A 23,727-nucleotide genomic window follows, 5' to 3' on the forward strand; every position below is an offset into this window, starting at 1 on the left:
CATCATACAGATGCTGAGGATGTAATCCTGGTCCTCTGCAAGAGCAACAAGTGCTCTTAACCACTGAGCCAGCTCTGTTGGCTGGAAGAGATTGTTCTTAACATAGAGCCTTGTATTTTGTGCCTGTAACTACATCAACATTTCTCATTCTAAATAGAGGTTTCTGAAGTACTTGCTACAGACACCTGGCCTGAGAAAGGCTGAGTGAATCCATCCTAGCCATTGGACCCAGAGATGCACAAAGCTCTCGGACCCCATCAGTTTAGTCCATGTTAAGTGTGGTGAAAGAACCTTTTAAACAAATTAAATATCCCTCTGAAACAAAATCCTGAGGCCCATGGGCTGGGCGCCGAATTAAAGGCTTAGGGGCTATTCCTGGGTCTTCTCTTTCATGCTCTGTGCTGTTTGCAGTTTGCCCACCCCACCCCCTTTTTGGTTCACAAATTCTTCTACTTCCCAAGAGCAGGGCTCATTTGAAAAGTTAGTTCAGTGAAAATTACTCTGAAAATGCACCTAATATTGCCTGACAGACTGAAAAACAACCAAGTGGAATTGAATGTTGTACCTGCATCTGAAGGGAGTCGAAAGAGGGCTAGAATAGGAAGACGACAGAGGCGCAGCCCAGACCACACTCCCTTCTCTGTTTTCCTACAGTCCTCCCATCTCCAGCATCCTTTGATTCTAGGAAGTCCCCTTTTAAGCATTATAAGGCGGCTGTATGTGTGGAGTAGATTTGGGGGAATCCAGTGTGGAGAAGGGTAAAGATTGGAGACCCACACTTGGTTTGAGTTTAGGACATCCAGGAGGTGGGAAAAGAGGTTGGAAACCCTACAAGAGTTTCCTTTGCTGAGTAGGATACACTCCAAGCAGCCCTGCCTCACTAAAGCCTTTGAAGCCCAACCTCTTCAGCTGTATTGTAAACCTAAGGGCCGGGGATGAACTAACAAGACCTCTGATGGCTCTAACGCACAGTTCCCGCCTCCTTTTCTTAAGTTTGGTTTTGTTTTCATTGAAATTTATTCACAGGCTTCTACCTGCTTTCCTGCTTGCATGTGGGGACACGCAGCTACAGAAAAAAACAAAGATATTTCATTCTTCGTGTTTGTCACACAATTGGACTATGAACTTCTACCTCAAAGGAAGGTACATGCTGTGTCGATGTAAATATCGCCTCCTCCCGCTCACTATAAACTTTATCCAGACTGGACCATTTGTTGTTGTTGTTGTTTTGCCCAGTTGTGAACAACGGAATGGGAAGTTACCAATTGTTTGCTTTAAAAGCTGGCTTCGAAAAGGCCAGTTTATATTTACTTCGATGTTTTCTTATACTCATTCCAACCACGCAGCTAGGGTCTAAGAATGAGCCCCTTGGAAACATATTTTTTGCATTTTCTGCAATGAGTTCCAGAGGCAGTAAGAGCCACACAGCTCTGGGAGTGCCTCTGGGCAAAAGATAAAGGAGGTTACAGCTAGTGGAAGCGGTAATTAGAGCCAATTACAACGTGACTTATCTGCTTTGTCATTAAAATGCCTGTCAGACCTCTCATTTTTCTAAACAAGAGGAAAAGAAAAGGTATAGCTTAGTGGGGGAGAGGGTTAGCCACAGGGAAAGGATTTCTAACGCTGTTCTCAAACTCACCCTGTAACCTTAGACAAGCTCATAGTCCTTTTGGCTTCACAGTGCTTTGCTCACAGTTAAACTCTTAACTCCGGGAGCTGAGAGGAACCTGGGAAATTACGTGGAAATCTTGTCTTCTAGCAGGTCTTATAGCCCCACCCCCTTTCCAAATGGGACAGGAAGCACTCAAAAGCCTTTAACTGGAATCTATCTTGTGCTTCTTATATGCTACAGATTTGACTTTGGTCTCATTTTTACTTTGTTATTTAAAGAATGTAATTATTTCCCTTGCAACTCTCACAGATATTGTATAGGTCAACACACAATAACTCCAAAACACTTTGAAAATCTTCAGAGAACCTTATAAAAAATAAGACATTGCCAAGAGACACTAGCACTCTCAATGAATCTCAATCGATCAGGCTTTTTGATGGATTGGCTCGATGCAGGGCGTGGCAGCTCCTACTTATAAGCCCTTACTGTTTGGAGGCCAGCCAGGAAGACCTGAGACACTGAGACCCTGTATCCAAAGAGCAGAAGTGAATTGGCTTGAGAAAAGCTTACTTTCTGCAGAAGAACAAAGATGTCACTAATGGACATATCACTTTGAAAGAATAATCAAACAGTAAATGAAAACTGGAATCCTGACATCTGGTCTCCTGGGGACACAGGTAAAAGTAGTAGGTTTTTCTTACAAACACCATTTATTTCTACTATCCTATACAATCCCTTAATGCTGGGTTTCCTTTTGTCCTTCAAATTATCTGTAGTCTGGTCACTGAATACAGAACTCATTATCTGTCTTCTAGTCTCCAATCTTTCTTCACTTTGCATTCTAACCCATTAAAATTACCCAACCCTAAATCTCCATCTTTACCTACTTTGAACACATCACCTGCTTTACAAACTCTAGTTGTCCTCAATATTAAATTACGCATTCAGAATCTCAAGGCCTTCAATTTACTTCAGGGTCTTTCTCCATCCCTCCTGACCTTTGTTCCCTTTCTTTCAATACTTATACTTTCTCCTCATATACCTGAAACAAAGCCCATCATCCCTCTGTCTGATAAGTCATCTCTATTCACCGTTGTTGAAAGCCAACACCCATTTAGTATGAGGACTACAGGGATGGAGCAGGCACACTGGAACAGGTAGAGGTCTCTTAGAAGTCATTTGATCCCTCAGAGATGACAGCCAAGCTCCCACCCTCTCCTGGTTCCTCTGCCAGAGAAGGGCAGTACAGGCACATACCCAGAATGAATGTAAAGCATTGCCTTGCTGAACAGATTGTGATGTGCCCAGAGTATGCTCTCTTGACAAATGTATGTATTGGTCACTAACACCCTTAGCTGACGGCTAGTGTCAGGCAGGTAACTCAGGAGAGGGTTTTACGTATACTGAGAATATTGTGGCAGTGCATACCCTAGGGCTGGACACTCAGGGTGAGGTACTATTGCATTCTTAGACCCAACACTAGTGATACTGAGCTTAATTACTTGGCAGATAAGCACAGCTTTTTAGAACACTCATATATACAAGCATGTGCACGCCTGTGCATGCACACTCAACACAGATGAAAGTATTTCTGTAACCTGGTAACTCTTCTGGGATTGGCCCAGTCACAGACTTAGGGGGTGGAGGGGCAGTGGTGGATTTACTTCTCTAATGATAGATTTGAGACAGTCAAAAGTCACATGAGATGAGCCTGGTGATACTAGATTGGTCATGACCTGAATATAACTTTGAATGAAACAAACATGCAAAAGAACTAACCTATTTTACTTGAAGAACTACAAACATGCAGTATCTTCTTCCAAGGAAATCTTGGTTACCAGGACAAGTAATTGCTTTTCAAGTTTTGTCTGGAAGAAACTGAGTTCATGCAAAAAAAAAAAAAAAAAAGGTGGGGTGGGCAATGCTCAGGAAGTCTACAAACTGTTTCACTTCTTTCTTTGTTTTTGAGACAGGGTTTCTCTGTGTAGTTTTGGAGCCTGTCCTGGATCTCACAGAGATCCGCCTGGCTCTGCCTCCCAAGTGCTGGGATTAAAGGCGTGTGCCACCAATGCTGGCTGTTTCACTTTTAGAACCGGGTACTATGCTTTCCATGCATCTGCTTGGACTTCTGGGTAGTGCACACCCAAAACAAGGGTGGGGAGTGGCCCTGTTTGACTTAAATGAATGGCATAGATGTTGGGAAGCAGGGAATGGGGCTGGATTACACAGAGACAACCAAAACTGAAACAACACACACAAGGCTTCCTGGTATGTAAATTCTTTTTGAGGTTAGAGATCTCCTTTTACAGAATTTAGTATATAACAGATTCAAAAACCAAACTCCTTGACCTCCCAAGTAGTAAACAACTAATGTGCAAAAGAACCACCATTAAACAGGACATCAAAAGCTATACATTTTCTATGAAACAATATGTGCACAGATTTTTTTCAAAGCTGTGAAAATGCAATAAAGAGCACAACACATTTTGGTCACTTTATTAAATGACATTAAATAGTTTAAGTTTCAACTACTAAACAGCACTTTGAATGGTGAAAACACAGATAGTATATTGTCATACTTGAATGCTTTTCTTTTAAAAACACAATTCCAGTCCTTATATATATTACAAAAGAGCCTTAAAGGAAGAAGTGACATCTTCTCTACAGTACGTAAGATACTCAATACAGAACTGAAAAGCAGTCTAACAGGAACCAAGGCAAGTCTTCACAGCTGTATGATTTCAGCAGCCAAAGCTGGATGATGGACTGAAACATTACTATACAACTGGGACAAAACATATACAATATCACAATTCTAGGCCAAAACGCTTTACACCCAAAGAAATAAAACAGGTTACAAAATGTGGAGAATTTAGCAGGCAAAACTGTATTACAAGCAACATTTTAAATCGTCATTTAAGCCATTGCAACTATTTAAAACATCTAAAACAAATATAAAAATGAGCTTTTTAGTATCTTATGTGATTTTTGTCTTTAAATATTTGTTAAAAGTTGATGTTATACTCAAAGTACATATATCATGTTGCTAAAATGTCAAGTGAGAAGAGTGTATGCAAAGTGGTCCAAGATTTACTTCAAACTCTCTGATTTCCAATTAGTCCTTCTAATTACTATTCTTCAAGTTATAGCTTAATTCATTGTGAGAACATATTAGAAGGTTGCCTAAAATTTTTCACATCTATGTCTTTGAGTAAAGAATTAGACCATGTTGAAAATTCCCAGGTCTAGTAAATCACTTTTAAAGTAGTCTGATAACAGTTGGCCAGAGCATACTGCTTTCAAATATTTCTCTCATAAATCTTGCTGCTTTCATTTCTTCCAAAGTAAACACACATCTGCCCCACCCCCACATTAAATAAACTTGATGAAATAGCTGGTACAATATCCAAATACATACATAGTGTGTTTTATCATGGGAAGGCAGAGCCAACAAACGTCACATATTCTCCATCATAAACGCAGTGTGTGTGGATGTTTTAGCCACTGGTTCTCCCAAGATACAAATGGAAATCTTGTATTATCCAAACAACTAAAAACCATGTTCAATTGTAGCTCACTGTTCAGCTCATATTCAATTCAATCAAGTCCAGAGATGCCTAGAACAAATACTTCACCACCCAGCTTTCCTTTATCTAGTTCTACTTGTTACATCTTCATTTCATAAATGGTAGTGCCATGATGAGTTGACTCCCATAGTCAAACACAATCTTTTTACTGAAGAAACTCAAGCAATCAAACTCAGCATGAGTAAAATTATATGTCACTTTTCATAAACCTGGATCTAGAAAAAGAAATAAATTGATTTTCTAGTAAAAAAAAAAAAAAAAACCTTTAAGAATTGGGTGAATTAACTTTATGCAAAAAGAAAATAAATCACCCCAGAGATCAAAACTGGAAAAAAAAATCAAACTTTACTACATTTACTACAATGTAAAGGAACTGGGGAAAAAGGAACATGGTGATGAGTAAAAAGAAGAGCAGAGAAGCCAGTGATCCTAATCTTTAAGAGGAATTATTTCACAATACTGACAAGTACTGGGGACTGTTAAAGCACATTCCTCATGTGAACTTAAAGTCAGCAATGGTTCTGCCATTTTGATGTTGTTTATTAAACAGGGTGTGAGCTGAGCCCAAAACCACAACTTCAGCGCTAACCTCTTCAAATGCTCTAACTTGATTTTCTTCGTTTGCATCCCACTGCCAGCAACAGGATGAAGCACCAGCACTGGCACCATGGCTGACAGATGTGTTTCCACTAGTGCCAGGAGACAGGAAACTCATGTGCAGAAGATAATCCACAACCCTGAAATCTTAGCAGTAATTATTTCAGCACATACAACTGAAAATAAAAAATGGCAGAAAGACTAAATAAGAAAAAGGAATTTCCTTGTCTTCGACTGTACTTAAGGCTGTTTATACAATGCTAAGATAACTGCAAGGCTCCTCCAACGTTTAGAGTAGTAGTACTTAAGAATATTGCACACGCTTCTGTGTCTAAGATAATCCTTAGATCTAACTTTTAATCACAGAGACAATATAGTAGGAGCCCAGTTTCAGACTTCAGTCAAAAGAACATTAAGACCATTTCAATCACTCTAATCAAGAAATGGATTAAGTACAAAAGTATTTTTATAACTTGAGGAATCAACTCTAAGAACTCAGCTGTGTGTTTTTATATGTAAAGAGCGAATATATAAATCTTTATTAATTTCTAAATTCGTTAATTTTATGACAATTTTATGGTTGCTAAAAGCAGGCATAAAAATTTAGAGAGGAAATCTGTGGAGCTGTTACTGTTATGGAAGGATTTGTTTTCACTGAAAACAATTTGAAATATCTTCTGTACTCAATGTGTGTAAGAAGATTGTAGGCAATATCACTGACAAATGTCAGAGAGAAATGGTATGCCCTATTTAAAAAAATTTAAAACTAATATGGAAGATTGGCATTTAAGGGGTCCAAACTATTTATACAGTTGAGTTCTGTTAAGTCATTGATTCCTAAAAAAATAAAAGTTCTTTCTATGATTTTAATAATCCTTTAAATTTTTAGTGCAAAATCACATTGATTTCCCTGGGGAAGGTCCTGGATTTTTGCTTCTCATTGGGGGCGGTGCACGTTGTAAGGGTGGTGGCTGCATACCACCAGCCACTGACTGATACATTCCTCTCATATCAATCTGCTGGTAGTTAGAAGGAGTCATGATTAAATTTGGAGGCTTTGGCATCATGAGGTGACTCAGTGTTGCTTGCTGATAAGTCATTTGTTGCTGTTGCTGCTGATTGTACTGCTGCTGGAGCCTTCTGTTCATAAGTATTCGCTGAACACAGCTGATTAACTGGAGAGAGAAAAGGGAGCTGTATATACACAAGTGTATGTCCCGCCTCAAAGAGGCAAGTATCAAATTTTGAGTTAAAATCAATTTGTTAAGGGAGTACCATACCAAAAGGAAAACACATTATTGTTATCACCATTACTAATTTGATGGTATTCACAAGACCATTACTGTAGAAACCAGTTAGTAACACCATTTAGGACTAAATTCTCTTAATGACTTGACTATTGTATTGCAGGCAGCATATAGGTTAGTTGCCATAGTAACCTGTCCTGCACTGTGATTAGTCTCAAGTATTAGTTACAGAACTTTTTGTCAACTCCCCTTTCTTTGTCATTCTCTTAAATATTTTACATGATGACAGACAAATAAACATTTCAGTGATGAAAACCAAGGGGAAAAGCATTTGCAGTAGGAGTAATTCCTACCTGAAGGTCTCAAATTCCCTAAGATAATCAGAATTCCACAGTGCTTTCTAAGTAAAACTCAAGCCACAGAAATGGATTCCCTAGTGTCAAGACAGTGCTGGGAAAGATGATCAAGGATCATGGAATATGGTATCTTTTGGAAGAGTCAGGCAATTTAATAGGAGCTTATACATCATTCAGGACGTCATTTCCATTCTCCAAATAAATACACTGAAATGTCTACTTTTAGAAGATACTAGAAAGTGACAGAAGCAAAAGTCTTGAAATAGTTCTGAATGTCCAGAATAGGTAAAAAATAAAATTATAAGGAAATAGATTCCATAAAAAAAAGGAAATCGATTCCAAGAGAATCGATTGTGGTGTCACTCTTTCGGCCAAATATCTCTTAACACTACTGGTTTTTTTCGTTTTTTTAAAGCATAACTTGAGACTAATCAATGACCATTCACCCTGTATGGTTATTGCAGTCACTACAAACTGAAGAAAATCCAGGAGAGCCTAGAGGCAGAGTTCTTACCATCTGCTGTTTTGTCAATACATCATTGTAGATGGCTTCTCTGCGTTTCACGTCAAGCTCCTGGCTGGCTTGTCTACTTAATGCTAGTGCTTGTACTTGGGCCTCAGAGAGATTCATATTTTCTTTCCACTAAAAGAAAGACATTTCTATTTACTTCTTAGACTGTACAACTGAAAGGAAATTAAGGTACTGAAATATGGTCAGAATATTTTAACTCCCCAATCCACCCCCGTTCTCCTTCCTTTACTCGTTCTCATTTTTTCTCTTATGTTAACATTTATGCAAAAGGATGAATTACAGTTTGAGACTGTTATACAGCTTATTGGTACTTTACTATTTTGAATCATAAAACTTTTAAAGATTACATGATTTTTCCCACAGAAAGTAGAGAAGTGAATGAATGTTAAAACAAATGATGTAAGGTATACATAAACTGGAGGTTGATATAAGTCAATTATTAATTTGCTTACCACAGTTGAAATGATATCTTCAAGAGGCTGAATCCTCACTGCTGTCACACTGTTCGTTGCTTCTACAACTTTTTCTCTTCCTTGATTAATAAGGTCCTAGAAGGATGTAAGAAATAAGCTACATAGGGCAGAAAGACAGCCTAGCTTTAAAGTACACAGATCATTCCTCTTGCCAATTTGTAGCACTTGATTTAAAACCTAAACAATTGAAGAGAGCAGCAAAACTCAGCATCTATAAGTGAAGGAACACTCAATGATGCAGAGGCAGGTGGATCTCTGTGAGTTCAAGGACAGCCTGGTCTACATGGTGAGTTCAAGGACAGCCTGGTCTACATGGTGAGTTCCAGGACAGTCAGGGCTCTGCAGAGAGACCCTGTCTCAAAAAAAAGCAAGACAAATAAACAAACAAAAAAACCAACTCAATGATACAAGAGACATTTTAGGAAGATGCAAATTTGGGGTTTATTGAACCAGTTAATTTAAATAAACCCACTGAGTAAATTTTAAAAATGAAACCACAGATTAAATTATTAAACTGTTGGTATTTCCTATTTAATTTAATTCATATTTTATTCTGGTTTTAAATCATAAACATCATAATGATGGACAGTAGTGAACACCTAATGGCAACTCTACATTGCTTGTAAATTCATGTATGCATTTAACCTACTTTCAAACATTAAGTAATTTGTTTTTTTCACATATTTTATAAGTGATCAAAGTGCTATTTCCCTAGCCATTCAGCTGTCCTATTGTTCCTTAATTAAAATAATTCAAACTACATTAATTCAAGGACTGATTCATTTGTGCTCTGCACAAAGTCCATTTTACTTTATTAGGTTGGTCAAAAAGGTCAATAAACAAAAGAAAAATTTCTTGGTCTACTCAGGGTAATCTTTTAGAGAATGTGATATTCCTGCACTGGGAACCTGCAACAAGGCTGTTGGAACTGCCTTTAATTCACGTTAAACTATTTTTGTCCTTTCAAACTCACCTCCAGCTGTTGATTACTCATTGCTGACAGGGCTCCCAAATTAAAAGGAATATAAGGAGTTTGAGAGCTGAAAGTGACAGGGGGTAAATTGGTCCCAGTCGGTATGTTGAAACGCATGGTCAGTCCCTAAAAACAAACAAACAAAAAGTTATGTACTTTTCACATTGTGATTAAAAACTTGAAATTCTACATCACCTACTGGTTTAGTAAAGAATCTACTTTCTCAGATCTAGGAAATTATTAACACTCTTCCACACATAAACAAAACACCCGTTTTACCCGAAACTAAGATCTTATTACATGGAAAGGTTTAACCCCATAGACTGAGGGAACTCTGTGAATTCTGATGAGACTCCTAACATCATATTAATGGTAAAGAAGTTTGGTACAATCAGTTAGGAGTTTGAAAAGGATTCAGGTATTAGGATAAGATTTCCATGTTCAAATGTGCTGCTGTTTAAAACAGACTTGAATTATTTTAAATAAAGTTGCTGCTGGAAATTGATATTAAATGTGCAGCTCTTAATTCAGCAAGGGCTAAAGCAGAAATGGAGTGTTGCTGGCTTTTTAAAGTATAAACTGCTTTCTTCTCCCCACCTTACTACTGATCATAGCCAAACCCCATAAACTGAGACTCCTAACTAGGGAGCCTATGCTGGAGGACTAACTACATTAATGTGTCTTCCTTCAAATATGACCCTTTCTTCTTCATTGCTCTGTCCAATGACTAACTTAAAAAGCTTGGTTTGTTTCTAATTTGTTGCCCAGTCTTTAATTGTTGAGATCAAATAATCTCCCCGTCTCAGCCTTTCAAGTATCTAGGACCATAGGCACTGCACCTAGTTCCAAAAGAATTCATTTATTTGCAGATCTTTATGCTACAAAACAATGAAGTTCACTATGGCATACATGCAGATAATGGACTCCAATCACAGTCACTCTAATTAAGCTTCTCCTTTTCCCCAAGCAGCCCCACAGAAAAAGCACTCTGAACACAATACCTTCTTTTCTGCTTCATATTCGGCCCAAGCTGCTTTTCTTTCTTCTTCAGTCAGCTCTTCTTCTTCTTTGTGGTCCAAAAGTGAGTCATGTTCGTGATATCCTACAATGTGTTCTTTATGTATCTGAAGAAGTTCTGCAAGTATGGTATCCTGTTTTGAGGGGTGAAATCATAATTATTTTCCCTCTCTGGATCCTATCTTCACAGTTCTAAACCGTTAAGAGTAGAAATTTGACTGCTTTTCACATTTCCAACATATACTATAAATCACGGAGAAAACAGACCTCACATCGGAATTTCATTCATAACTTAGCATATTTAGAGTTGGTTTTTTAAAGAGAGAGCTAATCTGAACTTGCTATATAGCAAAGGATGACCTTGAACTCTTGATCTTTCTGCCTCCAACTACAAAGAGCTAGGATTACAGGTATGTATCACCCTATCTGGCTACCTACAAATTTAAACTAATACACATTACCAATTAATTACAACAGTGTCTTTAAAAATGGTGTCCTGAGCTTATTATTATTATTATTATTATTATGTGTGTGCACGTGTACATGTATGCTACAACATGCACCAAAGCAACAAGCGACTTTACCCACCAAGTCATTCTTGCCAGCCCTAAGACTGCCTTCTTTATTATTTATTTTTATTTGTGTGTGTGTGTGTGTGTGTGTGTGTGTGTGTGTGTGTGTGTGTGTGTTGAGTACAGTGCCCTTGAAGGCTAGTGGCATTAGATTCCCCTGAAGCTGGAGTTACAGGCAGTTGTGAGCTGTGGACATGTGTGATGGAATCAAACTCCTTTGCAGGGTAGTATATGTTCTTAACTGCCGAGTCACCTCTCTAGCCCTAAGTCTGTCTTTGAACATTAAAAACTGAATGCTTGCAGGGCGGTGGTGGCACATACCTTTAATCCCAGCACTTGGAAGGCTGAGACAGGCGAATCTCTATGAGTTCGAGGCTAGCCTGGTCTACAAAAGTGAGTTCTCCTGAGTGCTGGGATTAAAGGCTTGTGTCAGCACCACCCAGCTCCCAGCCACAATTTAGCCTGAGGCAGAAGGATCAAAGTTCAAGGCCAACCTGTGCAATTCAGTGCATGACCCTGCATCAAAAACCTACCAAGCCTAAATGTGGTACATGCCTATAATCCCAGTATTGGTAAGAGAAAAAGGAAGAAAGTCTATTGCAATAAGCAAGCAAACATGAAAATATCCACAAGTTGTTAAAAAAATCATACATGAAAATATGGATACAAAAAAGTTAATTCATTTACAAAATGATTCTGCAAAGTTGTTAACAAGTGCTCCTTGGCTCTACTTTCTAAACTATGAATTTAAGTGCAGAACAAATTACTGATCAAATGAGTGGGGGTGAGGTATGTGCACAAAGAAGCAGGTAACCTGCATCTAGCAGTACTTAACTCATGCATAAGTTTAAGCATAGACAAATCCTACACTTGCAAAAAAAAAACTGCCTCTACATTATTTAGCCATACCTAGAAATATGATCCAAGAAAGGAAGTCAAATGTCTGTTAAGCAACTCAAGATGAAAGATTCAAATCATAAAGCCCTAAGTCTTTTCCTGTACAATAGCAAATGTTGACACTAATTCCATATAATTCATATAAACAACCTTTTATTTTGCTACTGTAGCAAACACTTGAAATAGTTACTTCCTTTCAAAAAGGAAAAGGAACTGAATTTTTAAAGATAAAGCTATAACTAGGACTTCATAATTCATTTTGACATGCAGCATGTGCTACCTCCTTTGCTGAAATGAGCAAGCTTTTAAAAGAACATACAAAGAAAGGATTTCAAGAAAATTTCCTGGTAGAACCCAGAGATACTATGAAAGGTACTGTCTGGTGTAGAAATCTTCCATCCAAATCTTAGTTGCTGGCCTGTGTCCCATTAAATGGACTTACCATCACTTGCTCAAACTTCATAGCAGTTACTAGGACTACCAGGCAAAGAGATGTGCCTGTTTTTATGAAAGCATCTACGAAAAGTTAACATGACTCCCATGACTACCCCAAGCACAACAGAAACAAACCAGGTAATACTCAGTTTTTAATTTATGTATTTTGTTATGTTTTCCTAAGATGGGGTCTCAGACTGGCTTTGAGCCCCTAATCTTCTTGCCACAAGTGCTGGGATTACTGACATGAACCACTATATTTAAATTTTTTTTGAGAGAGAGTTTTGCTAACGTATCATGAACCGGCCTTAAACTCCTGATCTTCCTACCTCAGCCTCTTGGGTACCGGGATTATAGTTCTCAATCACCACATCCGGTTTCTAGTATTTCTTTTTATTTTATAAATCAAGACTTTATTTTACATGCATGTATAGGAGAAACACGTAAACTCTTGGGTCAGTGCTGTCTGTGGCTTCAGGCATCTGATGGCATCAGGGACTGTGTCTTGCACGGGCACTGCTATGCTGGTGCCTCTACCAGCTTCCTGCCACCATTGGCCACATGAACTCTGGTTTCTACTGCTGCTCTTTCCACTCGTCGTTCATTGATAGCATCTCTCTGAGATCTGGGCAAATGAATAGCAGGCCAAAATGGGAAGGCCTGGTAATAGAAAACTGCATTGGATTGGGATTCAAAACCTAGGGCAATTGTATACCATCGACACCTGACTCTAGCTGGAAGGGAGGCCATGAAAATAGGACCCCAGGCCTGTCAGTTTTCTAACAAGAGATGGTCGTTATTTCTGGCCAAGTATCACAAAGTGGGATTTTTCTGTCCTGGGTTGGGGTTGCATCTTCAACTCAACAAAAGGAAATGTTTTCTGGGGTTTTTTAAAATAATTTTCTTTACTTTTATTTTTTGGTGTGTCAGTGAGTGGATGTGCATTTGTATGGTTGAGATGTGTATATGTGTGTGGTTGGGATATGATGTGCTTGTGAGTGATTGTATGTATATGTGCATGGTTGGGATGTGTGTGTACCTGTATGTGTGTGTACCTGTATATGTGTGTGCATAGTTTATGTGCATGGTTGGGATGTGTGTGTACCTGTATGTGTGTGCATAGTATATGTGCATGGTTGGGATATGTGTGTACCTGTATGTGTGTGTGCATAGTATATGTGCATGCTTCCATGCATGCAGGCAGAGGCCAGAGGAGGACATCCAGTGTCCTGTTGTTATCACTCTTAACCTTGTTCCCTTGAGACAAGGTCTCCAACTGAACCTAGAGCGAGGCTGGCAGTGGATATATAGCTAGCTATATATCCTCCTGTCTCCCCGGTTTCTAATATTTTTACAGGTGAACATGTCAAACAGAACTAGAATAGCTGTTCTCTTACAAGGCTCTATGGATGGTACCTATTGTACTTCTGCCGGGCAGTAAGTGATAACTGTAACCACAATAGCTATCAGTGCACTTCTCTGACAAAGCTACCTAATACAGGGACCAAGAGAACTCTACACCACTGGATTTGGGGCTATACCACTGATAAATCTGGCTTTGAATAGAAGTTAAATATGGACTAAATACTACTTGCTCACAGGTATAACAAGATGCTACAAGAAGAGCAGAATAAATGAAAACACCCAACTTTTAAAATAATAAACACCATGTTGTGGATATCACTCTATATAAATAAAGCACTGATTGGCCAGTGACCAGGCAGGAAGTATAGGCGGGACAAGGAGAGAGGAGAATTGAGGAAGGAGGAAGGAAAGAGAGACCGGCTGGAGCCACTGCCAAGACAAGGAAGATGTAAAGTACCGGTAAGCCACAAGCCACGTGGCAAAGTAAAGATTAATAGAAATGGGCTGAATATAAGAGTGAGAGCTAGACAATGATAGGCCTGAGCTAATGGCCAAGCAGTTTAAATAATGTAAGAGTCTGTGTGTTTATTTTATAAGTGGGCTCCGGGACTGGCGGGACTTGGCGGTGGGAGCTGGAGGAAAATTCTCCAGCTACACCATGTCAATTGGGTAGCATCTATTTCTCAATTATAACCCAATTCAGACATTACTTGTTTACTGTGAAGGAGAAACCTTTCCAGAAATAACATGTGTACATACACAGTAAAAATGCCTGAGACATCAGCGAGTTTTACCAGGCTAGTCCTTTGCATCCTATAATTTCAAAACCCAAACTTACTGACTTGAAATTAGGAGAAATTGAGGGCCAGGCAAGTGACTTTTCCAATTATACAAGGAACTAGCTGGGACTAGCAAGTGAATTTCCCAACTCTTATCCAGAAATTATTGTATCACACTGCAGAGAATGCTTATTTTCATGAGGCATGGCTCCTCCATTTCCTAGATCTACTTTTTTAGATTGAAAAAAAAAAAAAACATAATCACTTGAAGGACTCTGGGCAAGGGAGAAACATAATGAGGCCTTTCATTTTTCTTTATTTTTTAACACTTGTAACTTTTTTGAGCTTTCTTTTCCTTAACAAGTATAATTTTTAAAGATTTATTTATTTTTACTTTATGTATATGGGTATTTTGCCTGTAGGCATGCGTGTGCATCATGCATGTGTTAGTACCCACAGAGGCCAGAAGAGGGCCTGGATTAACTGGGACTAGAGTTATAGCTGGTTGTGAACCAAGATGTGTGGGTGCTGGGAACCCAGGCCCCTTGGAAGAAAAGCCAGTGTTCAACTGCTGAGCCATCTTTCCGCCTCAATGGAAACTTGAGGCGGAAACTTGAAACATGATCACCTAATTAAGGGCAGGTAATAGTGACAATTCAGCCTCTGCCCAGGCAATAATGTTCCCTTTGATTCATAGCCAACTGAAATACTAGTAAGTCATGGGAAAAGTTCGCATTACTTTGATTTCTACCATTAATAAATTTTGGAGCCTTACTAACATAATACCTTCCTCATTCTATCAAACCAAACCTCAAAAACAAAACAGAAACTCTTTATATTGTTTCTAATGAATGAGATAGTCTCTGTTCAAATAAATTAATGAAAGTAATACTGATAGCAAACTATACAACTGGGGGCAGCTATCAGTAACATTTTATGTATTCCTCCACATATTTATACATGCAGCATTGCATAAAAATAGTAATGTATTATACTTAGTTGAAATATACTTTTCTCTGTTGCTATTTTTGCATGGACATCATCTTCAACAAATACAAACCATTTTTCAAGAGTGTACAGAGCTTACATTATTTTATCAGTGGTTCTCAGCCTGTGGGTTGCAACCCTCTGACAAACCTCGATCTCCAAAAATATTTGCATTATGATTCATAACAGCAGTAAAATTACAGTTATGAAGTAGCAATGAAAATAATTTTATGGTTAGGGGTCACTACAACATGAGAAACTGTTAAAGGTTAGGAAGGTTGAAAACCGCAGAAAAACTTCATCAACTATTCATTCCCTTAAGTAAAGTATTTTTTAAGACATTAAAGTTTTTTCCTGTTGATTATTATGACACCTGCAATGAAATTAATTAGTGAGTATATTTTAATAATTTCCTCATATACTGATTACACCCAAGCCCTTAAACAACTATATGTGCCACAATCACCATTTTAAGATTCTAGGGAGATGGCTCAGTTGGTAAAGAACTTGCTTTGCAAGCACAAGAGTCTAAGTTTGGATCTCCAGAACATATATAAAAAGCTGGGCATGGCCATACATGTCTGTAAACCCAGGGCTGAGGAGGAAGAGAGAGGAGGAATTCTGAGGCTCACTGGCCAGCTAGCTTAGTCAAATCTATTATCCCAAGATTCAGCAAGAGACCCCATCTCAAAAAAAAAAAAAAAAAAAAGATGGAAAGTGTCACCTCTGGTCAGATGAACATTCACTCACACAAATTCATGCAAATACCACCCCACTCTCTCTATTTTACAAATAAAAAGACAATGCACATAAATTAAGCCATTGTCTTAAAAAAAAGAAACTAATATAGTTCAGAAGCACGAAAGCAGACACCATTCCCACATCTTTGGCTTTTAAATTAATTGCAGCACTCAATCAGTATAAGAAATGAATGATGAGATTAAGAAGGCCAAAAAAGTATTTGTAACAGGATCCTCAGATTACTTCTTCAAGAAAAACAGTTTTGCAAATCCAGAATAAACTATGAAATTTACCGTTCTCATCCCATGTAAGATACAATCAGTGGAAAGGTTTTTGTTTTCCCCTTTAAAGCAGCATTTATATTTGTTGCTATAGTAACACTATTATTGAAAACAATACTGGAACAGAATCTATAATCACCAAGCCAACAGTCATCAAAATGAGGTTTAAATTACATCCAAATGTGTACCTTTACTTTTCTTTGTTTAAACTTTATTTTTGCTTAAAAAGGTTTTTTTTTAAAAGCTTACAAGCTGAAAAAAGCATGGTCTGTATTTCAGCTAACCACCTAAATTTTAAGGTTGAAAAATGACTAGTTCAATTAATAAAACAAAATTAATGATAAATTAAAAGTTTAAGTTAATTTATTTAGAAGTTTAAAGTATTTGGCAAGCTGACAAAAATTCCCCTCTAATTAATTCTGAAATCCAACCTTGAAAATAAAATTGTTAAAAAATAATCAAGGCTTAGCCTGGGGGTAGGGTAGGAGGTTTGGCACATTTCAAAAATATTTTGCTTACTATCACTTTGAATTTGAGTCTTATAATATCTGGAAATAAAAGGTCACTAGAATACTTAACTGCCATATGACCCACTCAAAAGGCAATGAAAAAGTCTCTTTTATTACTTTAAGAAGTCTAGCATTTTAGTGAAGACATTTAATAATCCTGGTCCCAAAGCTTTTACTTTCCCATTGGAAGGCAGACTGTAGTGTGTGCAGTCAGTAACTGGAGAGCTTGCTGGATGGATGACATAGTCTACCTGTGAGTCTGGAGCACCTAACCTTCGCTAAAGAACATTCGGCACAGGCCTAGCTCTCCAGAGTACTGGTCTGAGTTAGTGACAGCCACAGACTGGTCACTTGCAGCGAAAGAAAAGGCACGTCTGCCAAGCTAACATTAGCAGAAAGTATGTTTAAAAGGAAGGAAGGGGTTTCACATTTGAAGAGCTAGACACTATACTTAGTATTTATATTTCAAAAACTGGTTATTGGGTTACAATGATTAATTGTATGTGCTACATGCCACTATGAGATGGAGACTGACACTGTAAATTTCATACGACTACAGTTGTTCTAGAGACTAGAGTTTTCCAAGCAGGACCTAAATTGGAAATCAATTTTCATCTCACACAATCTGTAGTTCACATGACCAAGTTCTGTGTTTTTGCAAACATTACCACTCTCTAAGCCAAAATAGGTGTGTTATAACACATACAGAATAGGAATGAAAACATCAGAAGACAAGTAAATGATAAAAAGGATATAAACATTTAAAAGCTATGAATAAGGTCATCCAGTAATTCTTATAGTGAGCAAATAAATCTCTTCTGCAATGTCTGCTCTTTTAAGGGTCCAAAATAATAAATGTCATACAAAAGCGTACCTATGCAATCTAGTAGACGAATCTAGTAATTCCCTGAAAGGGGCATACAGCTTCAGGTCCGCCACTCCTCTTCCTCTAATGTGTTAGAAGCCCCAGATTTAAATTTGCCAACAGTAACAACTCCCGTGGCACACAGAAACTGTGCTATTGAAATCCCTTTATCAATGAAGGGTTGACCCTTAGGAGCGGACAACTCGTCAGTTGTGTCCCCAACTCCCAGGAATGTAAAAGCAAAATGCTTCACAGGCTTTTCTCTTTAATAGACTACAACTCCACAACTAAACTGATCAAAATACTAATACCAACATAAAATTATGTAGTCAACTTATTTTATAAAAGAAAACCTGTGTTAGTTTTCTGAATTTCAGATGGAAGTTAAGACAGAATTTAAATGAAACATATACATGATCACAGAAATGCAAACCACGGTAGTAGTTCTAAAGAACTAAAATTTTTGCTTGTTTATTTTGTTTTTGTTTTTTTTGAGATAGGGTTTCTCTATGTAGCCCTGGCTGTCCTGGAACTCACTCTGTAGAACAGCCTGGTCTCAAACTCAGAGATCTGCCTGCCTCTGCCTCCTGAGTGCTGGGAATAAGATGTGTGCCGCCATCACTTGGCCAAGAACTGAAATTTTCAATTTTACTATAAATAGTCGTATGTAGCTTGTGGCTCCTGTACTAGACAGTGCAGATCTAAGGTCATAAGTGCATTTCAATTCTAGTTTCTACCACTTACTAGCTCTACGTCTGAGCACATAATTTCTCTTAAGTCTCAGTTTGGAAGTGTATAAAGTGAGCCCAGTCAGCATCCACTTTACAACATTACTACTGACAACACCACATATGAGGATTGACACAGGGCCCATTTTACCGATGACTTTATTGTCGATATATGCAATGGTCTCAGACAGGATCATATCTCATCCATCAGTAATATCAGAAAGAACTGAACCACTATCTTGACTGAAGTAGTTTGTCCTGTTGGCAAGCTTTTAGGAAAACTCCACTGGTATGATCAGTTTTTCTAACACCATTTCCAAGAAAATCATACACATAGAAAGCTAAAGAAAGAATAATCAAATCCGTCTCAAGAATACGTACACACACACACACACACACACACACACACACACACAACATATAATATATACATGGATAATTTTGATTTTAAAAATTAAGAAATTTTTAAAGAAATTAAGAAATTTAGCTGGGGGCCACTGATGTGGCTCAGTGGTTAAGAGCATATTGCTCTTCCAGAGGACCCAAGTTTGATTCCCAGAATCCACAATCCACATCAGGTAGTTCACAACAACCTGGAACTCCAGCTTCGGGGGATAAGATGCCTCTGGCTTCCATGGACGGACAGAGACACACACACACACACACACACACACACACACACACACCCCTCTACCTACCTCTAAAATTAAATCGTTTGGAAAAAAAGAAATCTAGCTGATGATTAATAGACACTTTCATTATTTAAAATAAAAAATGAAAATCTAAGCAATTTATATATAAGAGTATCAAAAATTCTAGAACTACACAGGGAATTTTAGCTGTCAGTATTGTTCCCATTTTGCCAGAGACTGGGGAATGGAAAAAATGATGTTAACAATGCATATGTTTATGTAGAGATCAAGGACCTGTTTTGCAACATCTCTTTCTGAATGCTAACTTTGCCCATACCACAAAAAGATAACACCACATACAGTCACATTAAGGATTCAGAGACATAATGTATTTTTATTAACTGATCTTTGAGTGCTAGATTCAACCCAGAGTGTCATACATGCTAAATGCACACACCACCACAGAGTTAAACCCCTAGCCCAAAATAATCTACTAAAGGTCCCTAGAAGTACTTCAGAGATAATAATCCTTTATCCTCAAACTTTCATTTGTCTCGTTCTGTTTCTTTTTGGGGGAATGGGCGGGATACCATCTCTTTTTATATAACCCACAAACTTTCTCCTTTTAATTTTCAGCACTGGGGATGGAACCTAGGGCCTTGTACATGCTGAGCACTCTACACTGAGCTACAGCCCAAACACTCCATAAAATATTCTTGCCAGGAGTATCTGCCACAAATACACTCAAGCTTTCAGGTCTAATGCCTACGTTCCACTCTGTGGAATATATATGAGATCTCCCTCTTCTCTTTCTCTCGCACCCCACCTCCGGAAATAAACAAACACAGAATGGACAGAGGAGACCACACATAATTAAAGAGATTTTAAAGAAAGGTATAGCAAAAGTCTCTATAGCCAAATGTAGTATGTGCGACTTGAGTGTATCTCGATATTAACAAAGTAGTTACAAGACATTCAGAGGCAACTGGCTACATATAAATAAATCATTAGATACTGGATAATGTTAGGGAATTAAGAAGTTATTCATTTTATAGTATGGGTATTAATGTTTTAATACTTTAGAGATGAGTGTTTAAGTCATCTATGCCCAGCAGCTGATGTCAAGTGTCTTCCTGATTGCTTTCCACCATATTTCTGGAGTTATTCATTTTATAGTATGGGTATTAATGTTTTAATACTTTAGAGATGAGTATTTAAGTCATCTATGCCCAGCAGCTGATGTCTAGTGTCTTCCTGATTGCTTTCCACCATATTTCTGGAGACCAGATCTCTCACTGAACTCGAGTTCATTGATCTGACTAGACTGGCTATCCAATGAGCTCCAGAGATCCCCTATCTCCACCCTTCTCCCAGCATTGGGGTTAAGGATACGCATCGCCATGCCTAGCTTTTGCATGGGTGCTGTAGATCTAAACTCAGGTCCTTATACTTGCTGGGGAGGCACTTTAGAAACTGAGTCCTGGGTTGGGGATTTAGCTCAGTGGTAGAGCGCTTGCCTAGCAAGTGCAAGGCCCTGGGTTCGGTCCTCAGCTCTGGAAAAAAAAAAAACCTGAGTACACACACACACACACACACACACACACACACACACACACACACACATTTTAAATCTTTACAAATCAGCCTGGTAGTGGTGGTGGTGGTAGTGGTGGCGGTGGTGGTGATGGTGGTGGTGGTGGCGGCGGCGGTGGTGGTGGTGGTGGTAGTGGCGGCGGCACACACCTTTTAATCCCAGCACTTGGGAGGCAGAGGCAGGTGGATCTCTGTGAGTTCGAGGCCAGCCTGGTCTACAGAGCAAGTTACAGGACAGGCTCCAAAGCTACACAGAGAAACCCTGTCTCGAAAAAACAACAACAAAAAATCCTTACAAATCAAACACCACAATGCCTGTGATGCAAAAATTTTCACTAAGACAGGTGAGATCAATTTAGCAAAAATACTAACAATTGACAATACTACATGATTGCTTTGTGGATATTATATTTTTTCTGGCTTGAAAATTTCCATAAGCCAGGTGCTTTCATGCACGTCTTTAACCTAGCACTTGGGAGGCTGGGATAGGCAGGTCTCTGTGGGCTAAAGGCCAGCCTTGTCTACATAGCAAGTTCCCGTTCTATACTTTCTTTGCAGTAAGAAAGCTAAAACACAAGACTGTCAAACAGAATATTGGGATAGCTTGATCTCTAAAAGAGTGGGTCAGTACACTTAGTCCGTTGGATGTATTTTAGCATATCAAAATAGTATAGTGTTCTGAATCTGAGATGAGAACCCAAGTCAGTCCACTGTAGAATTTTTTAAGCTGAACAGAACGTACATCTGTATAGCAGCACTATCCTAAGAACTTCACATGGAACACCCAATGTTCATATCTCTATAAAGCACGTACTATTACACCCACGTTATAGCCCATGGTACAGAAATGAATCAGCATGGGCCTTGAACTTGTGATCATCCTGCCTCAGCCTCTCAAGCAGTTGGGATCACAAGCATGCATCACTAGGCTTAGCAAGTAGTAAATATTTGTAGTGGATCAAACTCTCCATAAGGAAACAATTTCAGAAGTCCAACTTAATCCTTCCCCATTGGAATCTTGCAAAACACCCTGGCCAGCAAGGATACATTATATATGATGTAATTCCCAATGGCAATAATTTCTAAGGCAGTGTAGCTTGCCAAAGTTTGGGAATATGTTATCTGGAGGTATCATTGGCACCATGGTCTCTATAACATAAAGACGTGGTGGCCTTGGCATCTTACTAGTTTTTCTTGTGTTTAAAAAAAGGGAGAAAGAAAAGGGAAAAAGGACACAAAGCAGCACTATAAAGCACTAATAGCAAGTACATTTTGTATGGCTTGTAGGATACCAGTACTCTTTTACTTTAAAATATTACTACAGAGGTAATTGAAAACTGAGATTCTCTATTAAGTAAGATATTATAAACCGAAACACAAATATTACAGAAGCATCAGGTGGCTAAAAGATATTTCTTCTCCTATATTATCTAAAAAAAGTGGGAAAGAAAATCATTAGCTATTAGAAAGGGTATTTGGCAACCGCATGCTAGCTTCATTGGAAGAAATTATCAGTATTCAGTAATCAATGTTATGCCAACTGATACAATTCATCTCTAAGGAAACTCAAGCCTCCAATACATGTTTGTTCTACAATGTAGCTAAGATTATTTCCTTTGGCCCCTAAATGTTTTCATTCATGGCAAGCTTTGATCTTATAAGGATAAAGACCTTATGTGGTGCTTTTTTTCAAAAATTCAAATCTAGCTAAGAGGTGGTAGCACATGCTTTTAATACCAGCACTCAGGAGGTACAGGCAGGCAGATCTCTGTGAGTTCAAGGCCAGCCTGGTCTACAGAGTGAGTTTCAGGACAGGCTACAAAGCCATAGAGAAATTCTATCTCAAAAACAAAACAAAACAAAACAAAAAAGTCTCTATTGCTTTCAGAGAAATAAACTTAGCAAAATGGCAACATCATAACTATGGAATGAAATCTAGGAGACAACATTGGTGCAGTTACCACATGTGAGTGTGTGTGTGTGTGTGTGTGTGTGTGTGTGTGTGTGATATCTGTCATTTCCTCAAACATAGTAAGGTCCACAAAGCTTATGTGGCTTGCTGAAGACTATTCCCTAAGAGTCAGGTGTGACCATTCATTTCTGCCATCTTAGCACAACAGAAGCTAAGATAGGAGGAATGCTATGGATTTAGGCCAGCCTAGGCTACATAGTAAGTTCCATGCCGGCCTCGAGTGCAGAGTGAGACTCTATGTCTCAAAACAAACACAGGGGCTAGTGAGATGGCTCAGTCAGTAAGGGACCTGCCATTCAATTCACGTGGAGACCCCACATAATGAAAGGAGAGAACCGACTCCTGTAAGATGTCCACATGCTTACTGTTATACTGTGGTATCATGCTAGCCCCCACCAATAAATACATTTTAGAAGATTTACCTCCAAAAGGGTGTTTAACAGATGATCTGGAATAAAGACATGACCCAAACCAGTTGTTCCTTCTCCCTGGCATCAATTATCGCAACAAACACCAAATAAGAGACTTTAATAACCTACAAAGTAATGGTAGAACTAAAATAATTCCTCTTAAGCTTGCGGTATTTTCTGGTATTTTATTCTTACTCAGATAAATAATAAGTGTTTTTGTACCAGTTAACGTGTATGTGTGAATAATATAAAACTTTGTTTTATTAAACAAAAAAGGCTAAACTTGTAATAAAAGAGAGCTGGAGAGATGGCTCAGAAGTTAAGAGCACTGGCTGCTCTTCCAGAGGTCCTGAGTTCAATTCCTAGCAACCACATGGTGGCTCACAACCATCTGTAATGAGATCTGGTGCCCTCTTCTGGCCTGCAGGGATACATGCAGTCAAAACACTATACATAATTAAATAAATCTTTTAAAAAAGAGTAATAAAAGAGGCAGAAGCTAACAACAATGGAATTAAACTTTCTATTTCAATTAGAAACTTGGCTTCTTAGAAACCAGCAAAAACT

General features: G+C 38.4%; 1 protein-coding gene across 4 annotated transcripts in view; it reads right to left on the reverse strand.

Annotated features, from left to right (window-relative positions):
• Positions 1–6,300: 6,300 nt before the first annotated feature.
• Atrx (ATRX chromatin remodeler) overlaps positions 6,301–23,727 on the reverse strand; it is a 178,033-nt gene continuing 160,606 nt past the window's right edge. For all 4 annotated transcript variants that reach the window (XM_059251435.1, XM_059251433.1, XM_059251432.1 and 1 more), the window contains 5 exons: positions 10,379–10,528; positions 9,378–9,503; positions 8,384–8,479; positions 7,914–8,042; positions 6,301–6,971 (listed from right to left, as the gene is read on the reverse strand). In XM_059251435.1, the coding sequence (XP_059107418.1) occupies positions 6,693–6,971; positions 7,914–8,042; positions 8,384–8,479; positions 9,378–9,503; positions 10,379–10,528 (780 nt within the window). In that variant the 3' untranslated portion in view covers positions 6,301–6,692. The remainder of the gene's footprint in view (positions 6,972–7,913; positions 8,043–8,383; positions 8,480–9,377; positions 9,504–10,378; positions 10,529–23,727) is intronic.

This window comes from Peromyscus eremicus, chromosome X (assembly GCF_949786415.1).
Source record: "Peromyscus eremicus chromosome X, PerEre_H2_v1, whole genome shotgun sequence".
NCBI classification, from domain to species: domain Eukaryota; kingdom Metazoa; phylum Chordata; class Mammalia; order Rodentia; family Cricetidae; genus Peromyscus; species Peromyscus eremicus.